This window comes from Cyprinodon tularosa, unplaced genomic scaffold, assembly GCF_016077235.1.
Source record: "Cyprinodon tularosa strain WSP-4 unplaced genomic scaffold, ASM1607723v1 ctg40, whole genome shotgun sequence".
Lineage (NCBI taxonomy): Eukaryota > Metazoa > Chordata > Actinopteri > Cyprinodontiformes > Cyprinodontidae > Cyprinodon > Cyprinodon tularosa.
Window position 1 is genome coordinate 3,436,204 of NW_024039119.1, and position 18,792 is coordinate 3,454,995.

Here is an 18,792-nt window from a genome sequence, read left to right on the forward strand (position 1 = left end):
TGATAGATCCGGCCCTTAGAGTGACAACATATGTTTTCTCTAGATTATCTTTACTGTTAAATAGTACAAACTAGCAGATAATAGAATAACATCAAAACAAAGCTCGCGTTTAAACAAGAAGTCTCAACATAAGAGTAAATGGTTCATTCTTGGTTACAAAAGTGTTTTTTCAGTGAAGTTTACTCATGGCGGATACAGCACACAGAACAAAGAAAAAAACTGCTGTTAAATTATTCATATATATATATATATATATATATATATATATATATATATATATATATATATATATATATATATATAATATTTCACTTCCTTAGTATTTGCTTCCTTTCTAATTAATCATATAAGATCCAGTAAAATAAAGTAAAAATTAAAAAAAATATAAAAATTCTCAGAAGGCTATTACTACTACTTCGCAGCTATACATGTCAGGGCTTAGTGCACTGATTTGTCCCTTCCCGGCTTCCATCATCATCCGTACTATATGTTCAGGGTAAAATGTAAAGTAGGAAATCACAAATACATTGTTTTTTTTTTTATTGTTTTACTAAGAAAACGTTTTTGTGTGGAATTTAAACGAATAAACGATTAGAGTTTTAATGGTCATAAAGTTTATTTTTTTTTTAACTTTATATGGCTAACTAATGGCATAATTTTGCTTTTATCTTTTTTTTTACTTTACACTTCTACTTTTTTATATTTTTCCACACTCAACTTTATCGGTCTGAATTGCGAATTAACCGAGAACACATTTAGTATACCTCTAATCCAGCCTTTTCCTTTAATTTCTTTCTTTCCCCCCTTTTTTTTGCCGAAGAGAACGTTTCGAGTTCCTGGTTCTGACCGTGAATGAAGCACAGGGTTAACCAGCAGCGAAGCCCCGTCCGTCCGTGGAAGGGAAGGAGGTTCCTGAAGCGCAGAAATGGCGAACGTGGTGCTGGAGTTCAAGGTTTCTGCCGGGGACTCTGAGCCTCAGAGTCGGCCTGTGTTGATTCTGGGTCAGCAGAACCACCTGCAGGACGTCTGCTGGAGCCAAATCAAAGGAAAACTGCAGCCGGCTGTTAGCAAAGAGGTGAGTGGATGCTACATTTGCTAGTGTTAGCACAATGCTAAGCTAACACTCTCAGGGAGTTAATAAAGTTCAGTTACAGTTTACTACTAGACTACCTGATGTTAAACTGGGACAATATATTGACTTTAAGTTTGTTTTTTTCTGTTATTTAATGGGTTGTTAGTCTTATTAGTGTGTCTTAACACAAATAAACAAAAAAAAAAGATCAAACCACCTTTAAATCTGAGTATAAGCTTATCTACACGTTTAATTTGTTTGCTGTGTAAAACTTTACTGTGGAAATATAATTCTGCTGTCAATGTTAAAGTTCTACTTTCTGTTTCTTAGTTTGCCTTTTTTTAAGTGATTAGTTGTGTTAAGATTTGTTCTTATGAGTTTTTCTTTAAAGTTCAGTATTTATATCTAATTGTAAACTGATTGTTTAAAAAAGTAGATAATAATTTTGATTAGTTTATAATGGATCCTTCCTCGGTATTTGTGATTGATATAATTAAGCTGGTGAAGGTTCTTAGTCATCCAGGTCATAAAGAAAAAAGAAAACAATCCCCTGGACTTTTGTTTCCCAGTTTGAAGAGGTTTCGCTTCCCATCCAGGAAGCTTTTTCAATTGAAAATGTCAGAAATGGCGTTGAGTTTGAGGTTTTATACAGTAGCCCAACAAATACTTGTTTTTGTTTAGAAAACATGCAAATTGGAACTTAAGTGGAACATTTCATTATTCAATTAAAGAAAACGTTTGTGCTGCCAGATTTATTGTTTTGTTGCTTTAAAATATTGATGTTTAATAAAGTGTGTAGCACTGTTGCCTTGCAGCAAGAAGGTTCCGGATTCGATTCCCGGTCTTTCTGCATGGAGTTTGCATGTTCTCCCTGAGCATACATGGGTTCTCTCCAGGTACTCCGGCTTCCTCTCACCGTCGAAAACTATGAATAGAGCCAGTCTATCTGGACTGGATCCTTCCAAGTCCTTGAAAATAAGGAAACCAGAAGCGTTTTGGCTGTGGATTCAAACAGGCAGATTAGACGTCTGCAACCGCACACATCAAATGTTTTGCTGGTATGCTTCTGCACCGTCGGTCTGGAATTTCTAGGGATGCACAGCAGTTTCCCACATAGGCGCAAGGGGGAGCCTATTGGAGAACTCACGAGAACTTCGGCGGATCGTCACGAGAACGTGGTTTTGACAGAGACCTTGGTATCTTTCTATAATTTGTCTGAGGCGTCGTACAAGGGATTTTACTTCCGAACCCCTTTGATTAAGCTTTTGTCGTAGTTGTCCATAGCCTCTGCAACCGTCAAATCTGTCTCTGTGCGCGACCATGTCCCCGGCGCAGAGGTTCTGCACCTTTGTTGTGCACCTCAGAAAAATTACACTTCAATATCAGCTGCACATATCAGGGATTGGTTAAACTGATGTCAGAATAATCGGTATCAGTATTAAAAACCCGTATCGGTTGAGTCCTGTGCTGAAATGATCAGTTCTGGAGCCATTGTTTTATATTCTGACATAGGCTAGTGAGGTTGGCTGTTTATTAACCTTTAGTTTGACAGATGATGATTTTTTCCGACTGTCTGTTTTTCTCCAGAAACACCCTTTGCTTTGTTTATGTATCAAGTATTTTATGTGAAGAAAGTCGTTCAAATCTCTTTTGTAGTTAAACTAATCGGCTTAGCTGCACTCCTTAAGCAGGGGTCTGTTAAAGTTTAATAAGTGATAGTTTGTACCAAAGGGCTGCTTTCATTGGCTGAATATCAGGAAGACCAGGTGTTATATAAAGGTTTTAACCTTGACTTGTCCTTATTGAAAAAATGCTAAAGCATATTGTTTTAAATAACATGTTGGGCTGAAAGATTTGGCCAAAAATCAAATGTTTTATTATTTTTAACCAATATAGCAGTTTGATTTTCCTTTGCACCGAACCCCAAGCTTGCTTGCTTGTCCAGAGTCCACTGCTGCAGGACTTTACTGTAACCTTTGTGTGAAAACTTCTGCTTGCAAGCATGGAGCTGAGTTCTAGCTACAACTTTCTCTACCTTTCTGTGTGGAGATAAGCTCCCTTCAAGCGTTTTACCTAGGGCTGGGCGATAATTCAATAACGATATATATCGATCGATAGACGTGTGGCGCAATAGAAAAAAAGAGGGTCGATAAAAGTTCGATAAAAAAAGAAACGCAGTTTTCCTTCCTTCTCATTGTAGCCTAGCATGTAGGTTTATGCTAGTCACTGCTTCCTCCCAACCAATCACAATCGCGGACCCAGGCACGACGTCACCAAGCGCCGCCCTCTCAAACCACAACACAGAGCACATGAAGCTGTGCAGCAAGGAGAGGCGGAGGAAATTGTTTCAAAGAAAGGTTTTTGTAGTTCGGCAGTCTGGCAGTATTTCGGTCATGGCAAGTCGGACCAAAAACAAACCACAGTCATCTGGAAAATGTGTCGGGAACCAGTGAAAACGAAGTCTGATAACGCAACCAACTTTTTTTTTTTTTTTTTTATCATCTCAGCCGCTCACAGCCGCAGGAGTGAGAGCTGTGTAGGCCCCCGCGCGGTTCTCCTCCGAGGAATCTTCGGAAAATGTATATATATTTTCAGTTCTGGGCAGTTTCCCACGTAGTTCTAACAATTGAGATAAAAATGCTGAGGGGCCAGAAACTTCAAAGTAATAACTCAGGTTAAAGCAGGAAACGGGGGCGGCGGTGGGGGGGCATTTATTTATTTGTTATATTTATTTTGGTCACTTTTCTGGTCACTTTAGTTTATTCTTTGTCAATATTTAATAACATAACCCAGGTCTCTTAAGTTATTTTTCTTTAAAACAATTGTTATGGTTAAAAAAGTTGATTAAATAAAGATTTAATTAGAAGTCTGTGTTTGTGTTTTTTATTAAAATTAAATCATTTAGCAATATTATAAAAAGTCCAGGCAGAGCTGCACATAAAATATGGTTTCAAATCTTTTCAATAATTATCGATATCGATCAATATGCATTTTTTTTTATCGATAAGCTTTTTTTCTATATCGCCCAGCCCTAGTTTTACCTGAGGGACTGGAGCAAGAAAATCAGTGTCTCGCTCTAGATGAACAAAGTGTGATTAAAATTGAGTTCCTCTGTGGTTTGAAAATTTGTTAAATTGCGATTATATTTAAATGCAATTGACTGCCCAGTGCTAATATTGCAAAAAACATAAATGTCCATTTACTGTGTCTGTTTTCTTTCTTTTTTTTTTTACAATAGAAAAGTTTTCATCTTGGTTTCTTTGTTTTTTTTTCAGACCTGGAAGGCAGCTCTCGGTGCTCTGAACCCGAAACCCACGGACAGCTGCCCGCTCTACCTGAACCAAGCCGTGGTGGCTGCTCTTCCGTCACGCGTCAGCAGACATAACAGCCCGGCCTCCGCCCACTTTTTGTTCCGTCTGATCCGCTCCTGCCTTCCTGGAGGGAACAACCGCTGCATTGTGGTCAGTCTCTTCACCCTTCTTGGTGGAAATGTCTGCCTTAATTTACCATGATCCTGGTTGTGAAATGAAAAGTGATATCAGGAAACTAACGGACGTGTTTTTCCATATGCAGGTGGTGTGTGAGCGCTCTGATGTGTTCGCCTCGGCTTGCGCCATCGCCAGGGCCTTCCCCCTCTTCACCCGTCGCTCTGCAGCCTCTCGCAGGACGGAGAAGAAGCATGTGACGGTGGAGTTTGTGGTCGTTGATGGCAGTCCTCTGGAGGACGCTGAAATGGGGGTACCGCTCTTTGAGCCCAATCTGTTTAGTTTTCTGACTTTTAATCACATAATTTCACGTTCTGAATGTTCACATAGGTTTTGTTTTCCTTTTTTTTTTTCTCCAGTGTCTTTCCAATGCTGCTGATGGGGTACGGTTGGCGGCTCGCATTGTTGACACTCCGTGCAACGAGATGAACACAGACCACTTCCTGGATGTAAGTGATTGTGTGCACTATGAGTAAAGTTCATAGAGTTTCCAAAGCCTCTCACTGATTGTTTGAATCATAAGCAACATTAGCTGGTTAACATGAAAGGTTCTGAATCTAAAAATGTCTGAAAGATTTCACTGCATTAAGTTTCTGTTTGTGTTGCAGGAAATAAAAGCTGTGGGAAGTGACCTAGGAATTACTCCAGTTATCATTCGAGGAGAGGAACTGAAGCAAAGAGGATTTGGAGGTACAGCATCTGCTGCGTCTGCGCTCTTCTCTGCTTATTAAAAGTTCTGTTACTTTCCTTGCTGGGAACGTAAAAAAAAAAAAGGGGGGGGGGGGGGTTGATTTTGGGGTCTGAATTCACTAGAATTTGGCATTATGCTGCGCATCATGACACGTCTAAAGATATGATCTATGTTCCATAACATTAACAAAGATATATAACGGCATGAGAACCGGTTGCTTTCCTGGTGCAGAGCTGCTAAATAGAATCTTTGCTGCTATGCTGCTGTCTATAGCTGGTGGTTTAAGTGTTTTATAAAAGAATGACAATGTAAAGGAGGTCTATAAATTTACATTTTAGATCCTTTCTGATGGATTTTAAGTCTGTACCAATTTCATCTAATAAAATATGCTGATATTTTACAGAATCTATTTTTTTCCCTTATACCTCTACTATTACCTATGTGTTCATTGACAGTTATTGCATCACACTACGCTGAACTTTCAAGTTAGACCAAAGTAAAATACTCAGTAACCTTTTAATGGATCTAATGTGGTAAACATTGTGATGTGGGCGGAGCAAAGCTGGAGACAGAAAGATTCCCTTAACGGTATTCAGCTAGTTTTGTTAGCTTTTGTTTTTGTTTTTTTATTGTTTACCAATGGTTGTAGACAACCTGCTTTTATCTGAATGTGTAAACTTCTTTATTTTTTGGGGGGCTGACTCATCTTAAAAGAAAACTTTACCGGTAGGTCCACCTTTACTACAGCGTATATTAGCTTAGCAGTTTGCTATGCTCCAACATGTCCTTGTCACTTTGAAATTCAGATGGATATCTGGGTTTATTTTTGTCTCTCAGCAGGTATGCAAAAAAAAAAAAAAGTTAATAAATAAATGAACAGTGTATTCTGTCCATTGCTGCAATAAGACGACTTTTTAAGCTCCTAGCCTAGCCAACCCTGTGCTGGTTTGTAATGGCTGCCTCCAGGTAGCTGAGACAGGAAGGAGGTCAATACCATGGCAACCTTTTTTTTTCTTTATACAGAGAAAACTAAAAATGCTTCATTCAAATTACAATATTTTAACTTCTCCCTCGGAGAAAAGCGAATATAAAGTAAAACAAAAAAATTATTATTCCATTTTCTTATACTTAATAGAATATCTGGGAAAGGGTATATGCGGAGAGGCTGCTGCACGCTGTGGAAGCAGTGGGGCTGGCTCATTTGATTGATTTGACTTTATTGATCTCACAGTGTTGAAAATGTACTTGTTACATTAGCTCAAATAGTCATAAAGAAGAAGGTGCCAAAGGAAGGAAAGGTGCATTGGACATACATAGTATATCCATTATGTGCATTGCGTCCATATATATATATATATATTATATATTAGGGATATAATCGGCCCCCTATCGGTATCGGCCTTAAAACTGAATATCGGACATCGGCCACCACACCGATATTTAACCCGATATTTGATCAGCTTCTGAGATTCTAAAGTCTAAAAAAAAAATATTTCTTCTTCTTCCTTAAAATCCTCTTTTTTACAGACTTAAAAACTTCTAAAGACGAGGGAAAAAATATACATTAAAATATCACAATATCTTCATATGCTGAATTGATATATTGCCATTTAAAAACACCATATCAGTCTCTTTTACTAATGAAATATTGCTATATGTCATCGTTATGCTACGAAATCCCCCAAAATTCACGAAATTTTGCCATATTTTTATATGTTGATATATTGACGCGGTATCGATCTATTTTACTAACAAAATCTCACAAGAATTTGCAAAATATCACGAGAGTTTGTAACAGAACGATGAAATTTCACGAGATTTTGAAAGTAAAATAGATCGATACCGCGTTTTTAAAAATCAATTTGAGATCAGCATATGAAAATATATTTGAGTATATTATTTTTCAAAGTGTCAGAAATGACTACTTACTTTTGTCCAGCTTTAACATCGGTATCGATATCGGTTATCGGCTTCATGAGTTTTAAAATATCGGCATATCGAATATCGGCCAAAATCCCAATATCGTGCATCCCTTATATATATATATATATATATATATATATATATATATATATATATATATATGTGTATGTTTATGTAAATGATAGTTGCTTTTTTTTTTTTCTTAAAAGCAGGGTTATTATACAGGGTTACTGCATTTGGCCAAAACGTATATCATTGATATTGTTTCGATATCAAATTGAACAAAATCAAAGCCTCAGAAAGACCTAAGATGCCCATAACACAATCCTGTGTGAATTTATGACAGTTATTTTACCATGTTTATTAAACTCCTCGAATTTAACTTTTCAGAAATATTTCCTTTATAAAAACGATTCACGCAACAGTTTTGGTTTTAAATGGGCAGATAATCATGGCTTCAATCGGTTGGTGTTCTATTGAGGAAGGGAGGAGGGTTTTGTTTGGTTTGGGCACATTTTTAAAACCCATTAAAGATGGATCAGTAAATTTCACCCACCAGCTGCTGCTGAACGCTGATGGAGAAGCAGCCATTGTTTATATTGTTATATTTCCAGTGCAGCATGTTTGGAATATCAGATGAGTTCGTTTGTTGTCGCTTTTAATATTGTTTTTGCACGAGATGATTAAAAACAAACAGAGCCACATTGCTATCAGGAGGGGGCCAATATGGAGGACTGCAGGATTCATACAGATTCAAAAGCTGGAATAATAAGACATGAAAATATTTTCTAGTTCAAGTTGAGTTTGCTTATCAGGAAGAACTCTCTTTATTGCAGGGGTGAATTATTTCAGTTCCTAAGGGCAGATATCCTGCATTTTTTAGATGTGCTTTTGATTCAATACATCCCTGCCTTGTTGTCTAAATCAGTCCTTCCCCTCAATTGTCCATTTATGGTTCTTTATTTGGAGCTCTTCTTCCAATCTGTTCCTCTAATCTGTCAGTTAATCATCTGCTGTCTCTTTTTCCACCTCTCAGGTATCTACGGTGTCGGAAAGGCAGCGGTACATCCTCCTGCATTAGCAGTGTTGAGCCACACTCCTGACGGGGCGACACAGAACATCGCCTGGGTGGGAAAAGGCATTGTGTACGACACCGGTGGACTCAGCATCAAGGGGAAGGTGAGCAGTAAACCCAGAACCATCAGTAGAGCGTAACAATAAGACGAGTGAAGCTAGATGAACTGATGTTAGTGTTTGAAATCTTTTTTTCTTTCATTGTCGTCAGACTACGATGCCCGGGATGAAGAGAGACTGTGGTGGAGCCGCCGCTATTTTAGGAGCTTTTAAGGCCACCATCAAACAGGTGAGGCAGCAGCCGGGGGGGGGGGCTTATACTCAAATGTGTTTGATCTCTATATAACTCTATAGTCTTAGACTGCTGGTGGACATAGGGACCATTTTTTTCATCATTCTGCTTCATTCTATCTCTATTCTCCCACTCTGCAGAATCTGTTAGTTCAATCTCTAACGTTCTGCTCTCTCTGCTTTTTCTCATAGTAGCTTCATCTGGTCTATTCCTGTTTGGCTGTGACTCCATCCTGGAGAGAAATATCAGCTGTGCTGCTGCCATCAACACCTTTGTTTATAGATGCTGGAGATCGGGCTGTTTTTCCAGTGTAGTCCTGTTTCTCTGACTGTGACTAACTGGATGTGCTCTCTTCGTCCTCTGGCATGGGAGCTGGCTCGGAGCTCGTCTGCCTGGCTGTGTGTTTCCTGGATGGGGCCGCCTTTTACAGTTACCTTTTGTATCTCTGCTTCTGTCTCCTTGAACCCCAGTGGGCCTCAGCAGATGGCCGCTCACACTGAGCCTGGCTCTGCTGGAGGTTTCTTCCTGTTAAAAGGGAGTTTTTCATCTCCACTGTCGCTACAAGCATGCTTAGTGTGAGGGATTGCCTTCGAGTCAATGAGTCGATGCAATCAACTGGTTTTCCTTAGGTAGAAAACTGCATAAATCTGACTGGATGATCTGGTGAACTGTAAAGTGCCTTGAGATGACATGTGTAATGAATTGGGGCTCTATATATAAACCTAAATGAATTGAATCTCCGTCTACAATCCTCCTGTCTCTGTTATCGCCCTCAGGGCTTTAAGGATAACCTCCACGCTGTGTTCTGTCTTGCTGAGAACTCTGTGGGACCCACGGCCACCCGCCCTGATGACATCCACACACTCTACTCTGGAAAGTGAGACTCTTTTAAAACCATTCAGTATTTCTTCCTTTCATGTCCATCTTAGTCCTCCGGTTTCAGATTCCCGTTTCATTTTCGTCACGGATGCATTTAATGTTGCTTTCCCAGCCGTACGTGTGCGTGACCTGGTGTTTATGTCTGAAGGACGGTGGAGATCAACAACACTGATGCTGAGGGCAGGCTGGTGCTGGCAGACGGTGTGGTGTACGCCTCCAAAGATCTGTCCGCCGACATCATTCTGGACATGGCAACTCTCACAGGAGCTCAGGTCTCTCTTTAATTCACGATCAAGGTGCAGGTGCTCCAACTTTCTGTATTTACAGCCTTCTTTCTGTTCAGGGAATCTCTACGGGGAAGTACCATGCTGCAGTCATGACCAACAGCGAGCAGTGGGAGGTTGCGTGTGTGCGCGCTGGGCGGAGCAGCGGCGATCTGGCCCACCCGCTCGTTTACTGTCCTGAGCTGCACTTCAGCGAGTTCACCTCAGCTGTGGCAGACATGAAGAACTCTGTGGCTGTAAGTGACAAAGCGCTTATGGTGGATCTCAGTTTGGTCCGTCTGCTGCTGGAAGGATCTAAGAGGATCTTAGGATCCAATCACTGTTTGAGCACATTGAGCTAAACGTTTACATTCACCCGTTACTTTAAAGGAGAAGCCCGGCAAGCAAGGAATAACCAATGGATCATTATTTATACCTAAAACTAATATGTTTGCCGTGATTTAATGAATTTAGCATTAATCAGTAAAAAAAAAGAATGTAAAAATCATTTTCATATCACTTAGTCCAAGAGGCCATTTTTGCCCAAACATAGTAACACCTCCCCCGACATCTTCCAGCAGTGACGTCACGGTGCGGTAAGCCTAGCGCCATTCTTCCCGCTTTACAAGCAAAATCAATGGGAACTACTAGACACATCTGCAATCAACAACAATTATCGGTCTCCGCCAGTCACGTGACATTTGTTGCTAAGACGCCATTTTAGGTGGAGAAGGCAGCATAGCTAAACGAAGGACTAAAGGATTGAGTTTGTTTCTCTGACTAAATGGAAAAAAGTAGGCAGAATGCGTAATTACCGTACCGGCAAAAACTTAATAACGAGGCCAGGGACCGTTACTTATCGAAACTGTCGGATATTAACGGCATAGATCCTTATGATCTCCGCAGCAAAGACTGGAGCTCCGACTTCACTTCACTGCCTCCGACCTCATCAGTGGACATAACAAACTACCTAGTGTTTGGCGTCAGTGCCTACACTTGCGAGGAATTCAAAGCATATAAGTCACTGGAAGCACACGGACAGTTCACAAATGGCTCCTTTTTTGTTTGATTTAGACAGGGGGAGCAGATTATGGCAGGTGACCTGCTATAATTTGTTCCCCTTATAACTTTAAGAAATAAAGGTCAATCAACTCCAAAGTTTCAGGGGTTAGTTGTCATCATAAAAGATGCTTATAAGCCAGAAATGAAAAAGCTGGGGCCTTTTTTGCCTGATTTAGACAGGGGGAACAGACTATAGCAGGTGGTCTGCTATAATCTGTTCCCCCCTTATAACTTTAAGAAATAAAGATCAATCAACTCCAAAGTTTCAGGGGTTAGTTGTCATCATAAAAGATGCTTATAAGCCAGAAATGAAAAAGCTGGGGCCTTTTTTGCCTGATTTAGACAGGGGGAACAGACTATAGCAGGTGGTCTGCTATAATCTGTTCCCCCCTTATAACTTTAAGAAATAAAGATCAATCAACTCCAAAGTTTCAGGGGTTAGTTGTCATCATAAAAGATGCTTATAAGCCAGAAATGAAAAAGCTGGGGCCTTTTTTGCCTGATTTAGACAGGGGGAACAGACTATAGCAGGTGGTCTGCTATAATCTGTTCCCCCCTTATAACTTTAAGAAATAAAGGTCAATCACATCCAAAGTTTCAGGGGTTAGTTGTCATCATAAAAGATGCTTATAAGCCAAAAATGAAAAAGCTGAGACATTTTTTGCCTGATTTAGACAGGGGGAACAGATTACAGCAGGTTTTATTTCATCCCATATTGCCAGTTCTGACAATATGGGATGAAATAAAACGGCTGATGTTAGAACACAAACTGTTTATTAAGGATAGTACAACATAGATAAATTGTACATTACTATAAACACAAATATAGATTTGAAGTACTAAATTTCAACCAGAAAAAAATTATTTTCCTTCTGCATATAGTCTTTAATGATTACTCGTGCACTCCATTTTCTATTTCATTTTTATTACAAGTATATGGTTTACAACAGTTTTCAATGGGATGAGAACATTTGGACACTGTGAAACAATGAGAGTTTTTTTCAAGGAACGTGTGGAAAAGAACAAGGATCTGTTTGCTTTCAGAGGGAGGAGTAGACACTGCTGTCAGCGACCTGCTTTCAAGCAAACGTTTGTGTTTTATTATTAGTTTTAAATCAATATCACTGGCGATATTCTGCTATAACATTTAAAGTAAAGAATAGAACAGTGAAGCTCAACTTTCATACATGTAAAACCTTTCAAATTTCAAGTTCTGCACGTTGGAATTGAAGCGGAGTTAACTCGGGTTGTTCTTCCTACTCCGTGCGCGCTCCCGACGAGGGGATACAAATTTTCGCAGGCATAACTACCTTGGCACGACACCGGGACTGGCAGCCTCTCACACAACACAATCGTGTCATTTCTAGTAAATAATTGTGCCGAAAGAACAGCCGCATGTGGCTTATCTCGACTTTCCACCTAATATGGTGGTTTTCCCACGATGCACCGCGCCCGAGGTAAACAATTGACGTCACCTGGCGAAGACCGATTGAAGATTTCCAGAGGACTTCATCATTGAAATTCACCAGAGCTATAGTGAAACTGACAATGCCCACGTGCATGGCAGCTGGATGTTGGAATACATCGAGTAAAAGTGATTCCTGATCAACTTGAAGAGGGAGGATTTGCCATCAAACTTCTGGCCAGAGAAAAAACAGGTAATATGTAGCCAACATTTGGAAGAAGAATGTTTTCAAGATGACTTGGATAATTGCGCGTTGTGACAAACACCAGATACAGCACTGGGACTTGATCAACAGCCAATACCGCACCGTGACGTCACAAACCAGTAGGTGGCAGTAGTGTTCTTTGAAAAAATTCGATACCTTCAGTAAAGCACATTCAGATGAAAATTACTCTTAATTAAAAACACTTATTCAACAGTAAGTTATAATTTTCTATTTAATGTATTTTCAGAAGTGCAATTTGTACAATTTTGTGCTGAAAGCCCTAAAAAGAAAAGGCGACGATGTATTTGGACAAAGACATGGCGGAGCAAACATGGCTACTACAGTCTTTCAATTTTACAGAAAGAACTCCATTTCACTCTCACCCCCGCTGTACTTCTGTGTTTACATCTGAGAGGAAGAAGAAGAATCCTTGTTGATTGAAAATCAAACATGTTTGATTTTCCCTCGAACTCACGATTCATGATTGGAAGGTGGTCGTGAGAGGCTGATCAGCCCTCGTTAACCTGTGTATACTACACGACTCACGATCCCGCTGTAGGTCGGCCCAATCGGAAAATTTACGTACGACTGGAAAGTTGCCCTGAAAAGGGCAAAAAATGGCACAGTGTAAGCCCAGCTTAAGTATTCTAACACCAGAGAAATTAAAAGCTGCCTGTTAATTAAATCTCATGTGCATTTTCAAAAAGTGAATTTGGTGGTTGTTTTTTCCAGGATCGGGAGAACGCCCAGAGTTCCTGCGCCGGCCTCTTCATCGGTTCCCACCTGGGCTTCGATTGGCCCGGTGTCTGGGTCCATGTTGACATAGCCTCTCCAGTTCATGCGGTGAGTAACTTTAGCTTTCCCTCCGGCACGTCTGATTGGTCAGATATATATATATAGAAAATCAGGTGATCGTTGGGACTTTTTTAAAGGGGATTTTTCTTTTATGCATATTTTTTACAATTACATTTTTCATCATGATCCAGTTTAACTTAGTATCTTGCAATCCAGATCTGTTTTGGCTGTTTCTGATTATTTTTTATGTCTGAGAGATTGTTTGACCCAAAACTTGACTGAATATAAAACCTTTACTTTCTACCATTTGTGGTTTAATACCGTATATTTCTGACATCATAGGTGAAGCTTCTGGCATCAGGATTCTGCCAGAACTCTACGCACGCAATAAATACTCCTATGAGCAGCTTTACTTCATACAGACACTCATATCTCACATGCACAGCAGAGTCCCTGAAAGTCCATGAAAGCTTATTCCTTCTCATTATTATATATAACATGGTGTGGATGAATACTGGATTCTGATTGGCTGTAGGATGTCCCTTAAACAGGGTTACAGGACATCTACAAAAAAAGTTCCAGTCAAAGCTGGAAACGGGAAGACTGTTTACACTGGTTACCTTGGTAACGTGTCACAATTCAAGATTCACAAATTCCTGAAAAGCAGCCAATCACAGGAGGGTTGCTTCGTCTGGCGGATAACGCCCTCAAAGTGACGAAGATCGACGGGGGCGAGCAGAAATGGATCCACATGTGAGGAGGAGGGAGGCTGAGCACATGTGAAAAAAACCACATCCATATATTGGGATATATTGGGACCCATTGGCCCCTGTTTGCACATTTAACATGTGCAAATATCTTTAAAGTAATCTTTAAAGTAAAGCTGCTTGTAGGCAGAATCCTGACCCTTATAGTAGCTGCAGTATTATGTTGTAATGTTTTTTGTTGACACCGTTTCTTTCTGGTTGGAGAATCATGCATCACTCAGACTATAAATTGAAACTCGAGGTAATTTTCCAGCACAGCTGCTTTATTTATACTTCAGAAGACAAACGAAGGACCAAGTTGTTTTATTAGGACTTTATAAGTTCTGTAAAAATAACACTAAAAGTTCAGCTTTGTAAACCGTTTTTTGTTGTTTGCATAATTTAAAAGAAATCCTAAATATCTGGATTAGAATGCAAAAAGGGGATTAAAAGTCCTGAAATGTATTTGTGCTTCATTTAAGCGGGTAAGTAAAATAATCTGCCATGGAATACGATTTTTTTTACTTATTTTAAGTGCAATAATATATACATTTCTAACTTTAGGGACTCAAAATACTCATTCCATTGATAATTATACCCGCCTGCTTAATTAAAGGGCCAGTGCATTCTTTTTAGAGGTTCCTTGTATTTTGACGTGTATTTTTGGCAACGTAAAACAAACATTTAAAGATGTTTTGGAGTTTTACTTTTCTTGCAGAATTGTCTTTTAGGTAAAGGTTTGACATTTTTTCTGTTTGTTTTTTCAAAATCTAAAGCAAAAAGTCATAAATTGTTTGCCTTCTGGGCGGTCCTAGCTGCTGCTGTTACAGACACGGAGCACACAGCTGCTTTCTCTGAACCTTCAGAGCCATTTTTAGACTCAGAAGCTAATCGTTGAAGATGAGCACCAAACTTAATGTAGATCCTGTATTCCAGGGGGAGCGTGCCACTGGGTTCGGCGTCGCTTTGCTCATGGCCCTGTTTGGCCAGGCCTCTGATGACTCCATGTTGAACCAGGTGTCTCCTCTGGGGGCTCCGTCCAACAAGTCAGAGGGCCAGATGGAGCGGGACTGCAAGAGGCGTAGACTGGTTTAGAGGCGACGCTTCACTCCTCCAACCTCTGCATGGCCGCCGCCTGGCCGTCGAAGCCCGTCCAGTTAGTGGAAACATTTTAAACAGTTTGATGGAACCTGATGAGTGAATAACAGGATAATAAGATGTAGTGTAAATGATCAACACTGCCCTCCACTTGTCCTCGTTACTCATCGGCTCCATAACTCATTTCCTTTTTTTTTTCAGTTTACTATGACAAAGATTAAATATTAGAAATAAAATAAAGTTGATTGAATTGTTTTCGTATCAGTCTATCAAAGATAATTGTGTTGATTTTTTTCTAAAGACTAAGATTTTAACACCTCGCAGATTCTTCTTAAACATCAGCAGGAAGTGTATTCTTTTATGTAAATCAAGGAGTACGCCATCATGTCTTACACGTTGTGTTTTTTTTATTGGATCATTAAACTTGTCAGGAACCACCGCACTTTGTATTAATGCTAGATGACAATGTGATCCTTGAACTAAGAAGCATTAAGCACCACCGCAGGTTTTATCGGTTGGTTTTTGGGAGAAAACATGTTTTGTCAATTTCAAATATGTCAGTAGCAGTGTTTGTCAGAGTCCTGCACAATGACGTCTATCCACATGTCTGACAATCATGTCCTTGTTTCAAAGCAGTGCCATCAGAGAAAATTAATAAAAGATCTAGTCTGTCAACGTGAAGCAGATCTGTTTGTATTTATTTTAATAAATGTCCTTTAATGTTGGAGTCGCATGCCAAAAAAAGTTTGTTTCCAAGTTTGAAGACGTTTCATTTCCTACCTTGGAAGCTTTTTCAATTTAAAGTGTCAGAAATAGTGTTGAGTTCCAGGTTTTATACAGTAGCCCATCGAAACCTTGTTTTTGTTCTGAAAAGATGAAATTGAAACGGAAGAAGGGGTCCACCCCTTTGGAATGGGGGTCGTTTGGCTTCTTTAGTCAGCCTGCAATGCCCCATACCTGTCTATCTCTCTGAAAGGGGGGACGTTAAAGGGAATTGTTGGCCTGGCTGGAAAAGCGAGGTCCTCTTTTGAAGGCCAGAATGATCACATTTTGGACAAAGAAAATGAGAGCTATGAGAGGGGTATGAAGGAAGCCATCTATGTTAAAGTCGTAGGGAAGCAGCTATTCCAACCTTTGCATCTCTGAAAACTCCAAAGTGGTGCATGACTTTACACGAGTGAATAAAGTGAATGTGATTTGTCGTTTATCTAGGGTGCGGGGTTGTTGTGGCGGAAGTCTCGCAAACTAGTTTCATTTTGGCCGGTTTTTCGGAAGCATAGTTGCTAACTAGGGGTGGAACGATTCACAAAATCCACGGTTCGGTTCGATTCATGGTTTCGTGGATACGGTGTTCGGTTCCGTATACACTCACCGGCCACTTTATTAGGTACACCTGTCCAACTGCTCGTTAACACCTAATTTCTAAGCAGCCAATCACATGGCGGCAACTCAGTGCATTTAGGCATGTAGACATGGTCAAGACAATCTCCTGCAGTTCAAACCGAGCATCAGTATGGGGAAGAAAGGTGATTTGAGTGACTTTGAACGTGGCATGATTGTTGGTGCCAGAAGGGCTGGTCTGAGTATTTCAGAAACTGCTGATCTACTGGGATTTTCACGCACAACCATCTCTAGGGTTTACACAGAATGGTCCGAAAAAGAAAAAACATCCGGTGAGCGGCAGTTCTGTGGGCGGAAATGCCTTGTTGATGCCAGAGGTCAGAAGAGAATGGCCAGACTGGTTGGAGCTGATAGAAGGGCAACAGTGACTCAAATAACCACCCGTTACAACCAAGGTGGGCAGAAGAGCATCTCTGAACGCACAGTACGTCGAACTTTGAGGCAGATGGGCTACAGCAGCAGAAGACCACACCGGGTGCCACTCCTTTCACCTAAGAACAGGAAACTGAGGCTACAATTTGCACAAGCTCATCGAAATTGGACGATAGAAGATTGGAAAAACGTTGCCTGGTCTGATGAGTCTCGATTTCTGCTGCGACATTCGAATGGTAGGGTCAGAATTTGGCGTCTACAACATGAAAGCATGGATTCATCCTGCCTTGTATCAACGGTTCAGGCTGGTGGTGGTGGTGTCATGGTGTGGGGAATATTTTCTTGGCACTCTTTGGGCCCCTTGGTACCAATTGAGCATTGTTGCAACGCCACAGCCTACCTGAGTATTGTTGCTGACCATGTCCATCCCTTTATGACCACAATGTACCCAACTTCTGATGGCTACTTTCAGCAGGATAATGCGCCATGTCATAAAGCTGGAATCATCTCAGACTGGTTTCTTGAACATGACAATGAGTTCACTGTACTCAAATGGCCTCCACAGTCACCAGATCTCAATCCAATAGAGCATCTTTGGGATGTGGTGAAACGGGAGATTCCCATCATAGATGTGCAGCCGACAAATCTGCGGCAACTGTGTGATGCCATCATGTCAATATGGACCAAACTCCCTGAGGAATGCTTCCAGCACCTTGTTGAATCTATGCCACGAAGAATTGAGGCAGTTCTGAAGGCAAAAGGGGGTCCAACCCGTTACTAGCATAAACTAATAAAGTGGCCGGTGAGTGTATGTTGATTGTTACACCGAAATCCCATAAAAATTTATGAAATTAATGAAAAAATCCCCCAAAAAATAATGGATTGTAATTATTTTAAATGATCCTCGGAAACCCTGGATCATTTCCGCATGTTTTGCTGCTTTGAATTTAATCATCTGGCGCATGCTCTCTACCATCTCCAAGCGACTCAGAGGGGAGCGAACGGGAGCCACAGTGGGGGCTGTAGGCTTTGCTTTGAGCAGCCGGTCTGGAGCGCAGCGGGGGTTGCTGACGGAGTATGAGGGATTACGGGGTTAGCATGACATGTTGATCATGTTGCTGTTAGCGTAAACAAAACGTGTTGCACAATGCTTGCACTCTGTTGCACTTTTATCCACAACTGTGGATAAAAAAACGACACTGTCAAGGAACGATATGGACAGCGGAAGCACGCAATAGGAGGAGAGTTTAGTGTTGGAGGTCGTGGATGAGTCTCCTTCGTCATCCATTTTTTTATTTAGAGGAGGAAAGCGGGGATGGAGATGTTGTGGAAGAGGACGCCAGGGCGGCAGAAGCTTGGTTTGGTGTAGAAGGCTTCCAGCCGTACATGTTTGAGCCCTTGCCTCGCAATGCTGCCAGTTCTGTTAGCTCTACGCCTGCTGAAGACACAGACGTCCATCCCCGTGAACACTGGGACGGAACTCAATGGGAAAGGAAATGATTCTCATTTCTTATTTCAACCGTTGCGTATATTAGCTGCTACATATGAATCAAGATGCTATAACCAGAAAAATTTGATTGACAGATGATCGTTGATACATGATTGGCCGAAATTAGGTGTTCAGGCTGACGTATAACTAAGCGGCCTGCATAAGATAACGGAAAAAAACTGATTTTAAGACTGGATTTTTTTTTTTTTTTTTTTATAGAAATTTTCTAACTTTTGGGACAATATAGTCTGATAAAGCCAGTCATATGGACATTTCAATATGACTTCCCTACGACTTGGAGAAAGAAAAAGCAACCTTAAACAGAGGGGTTGGACTCAGGTTTCAGCTTTCAAAAACCTACAATGCAGCAATTGAGTTAATCCCTTCCCGCTATCACTGCAGCCCCACCCCCAATGTTTCAGCAGAGCAGAGGACCTCGCCTTTCCAGCCAGCCCTGTAATGACCCCCTTTCAGACCCTT

General features: G+C 40.6%; 1 protein-coding gene across 1 annotated transcript; it reads left to right on the top strand.

Moving 5' to 3' along the window:
• The first annotated feature begins 859 nt into the window (after nucleotides 1–859).
• Nucleotides 860–15,731, top strand: npepl1 (aminopeptidase like 1). Its single transcript, XM_038298050.1, has 12 exons — nucleotides 860–1,075; nucleotides 4,348–4,533; nucleotides 4,646–4,810; nucleotides 4,917–5,006; nucleotides 5,166–5,247; nucleotides 8,208–8,350; nucleotides 8,457–8,534; nucleotides 9,314–9,414; nucleotides 9,565–9,688; nucleotides 9,760–9,936; nucleotides 13,144–13,254; nucleotides 14,889–15,731. The coding sequence occupies exons 1-12, from the start codon at nucleotides 926–928 to the stop codon at nucleotides 15,045–15,047; spliced, it is 1,566 nt and encodes a 521-aa protein (XP_038153978.1). The 5' UTR covers nucleotides 860–925; the 3' UTR covers nucleotides 15,048–15,731.
• The last annotated feature ends 3,061 nt before the right edge of the window (nucleotides 15,732–18,792 follow it).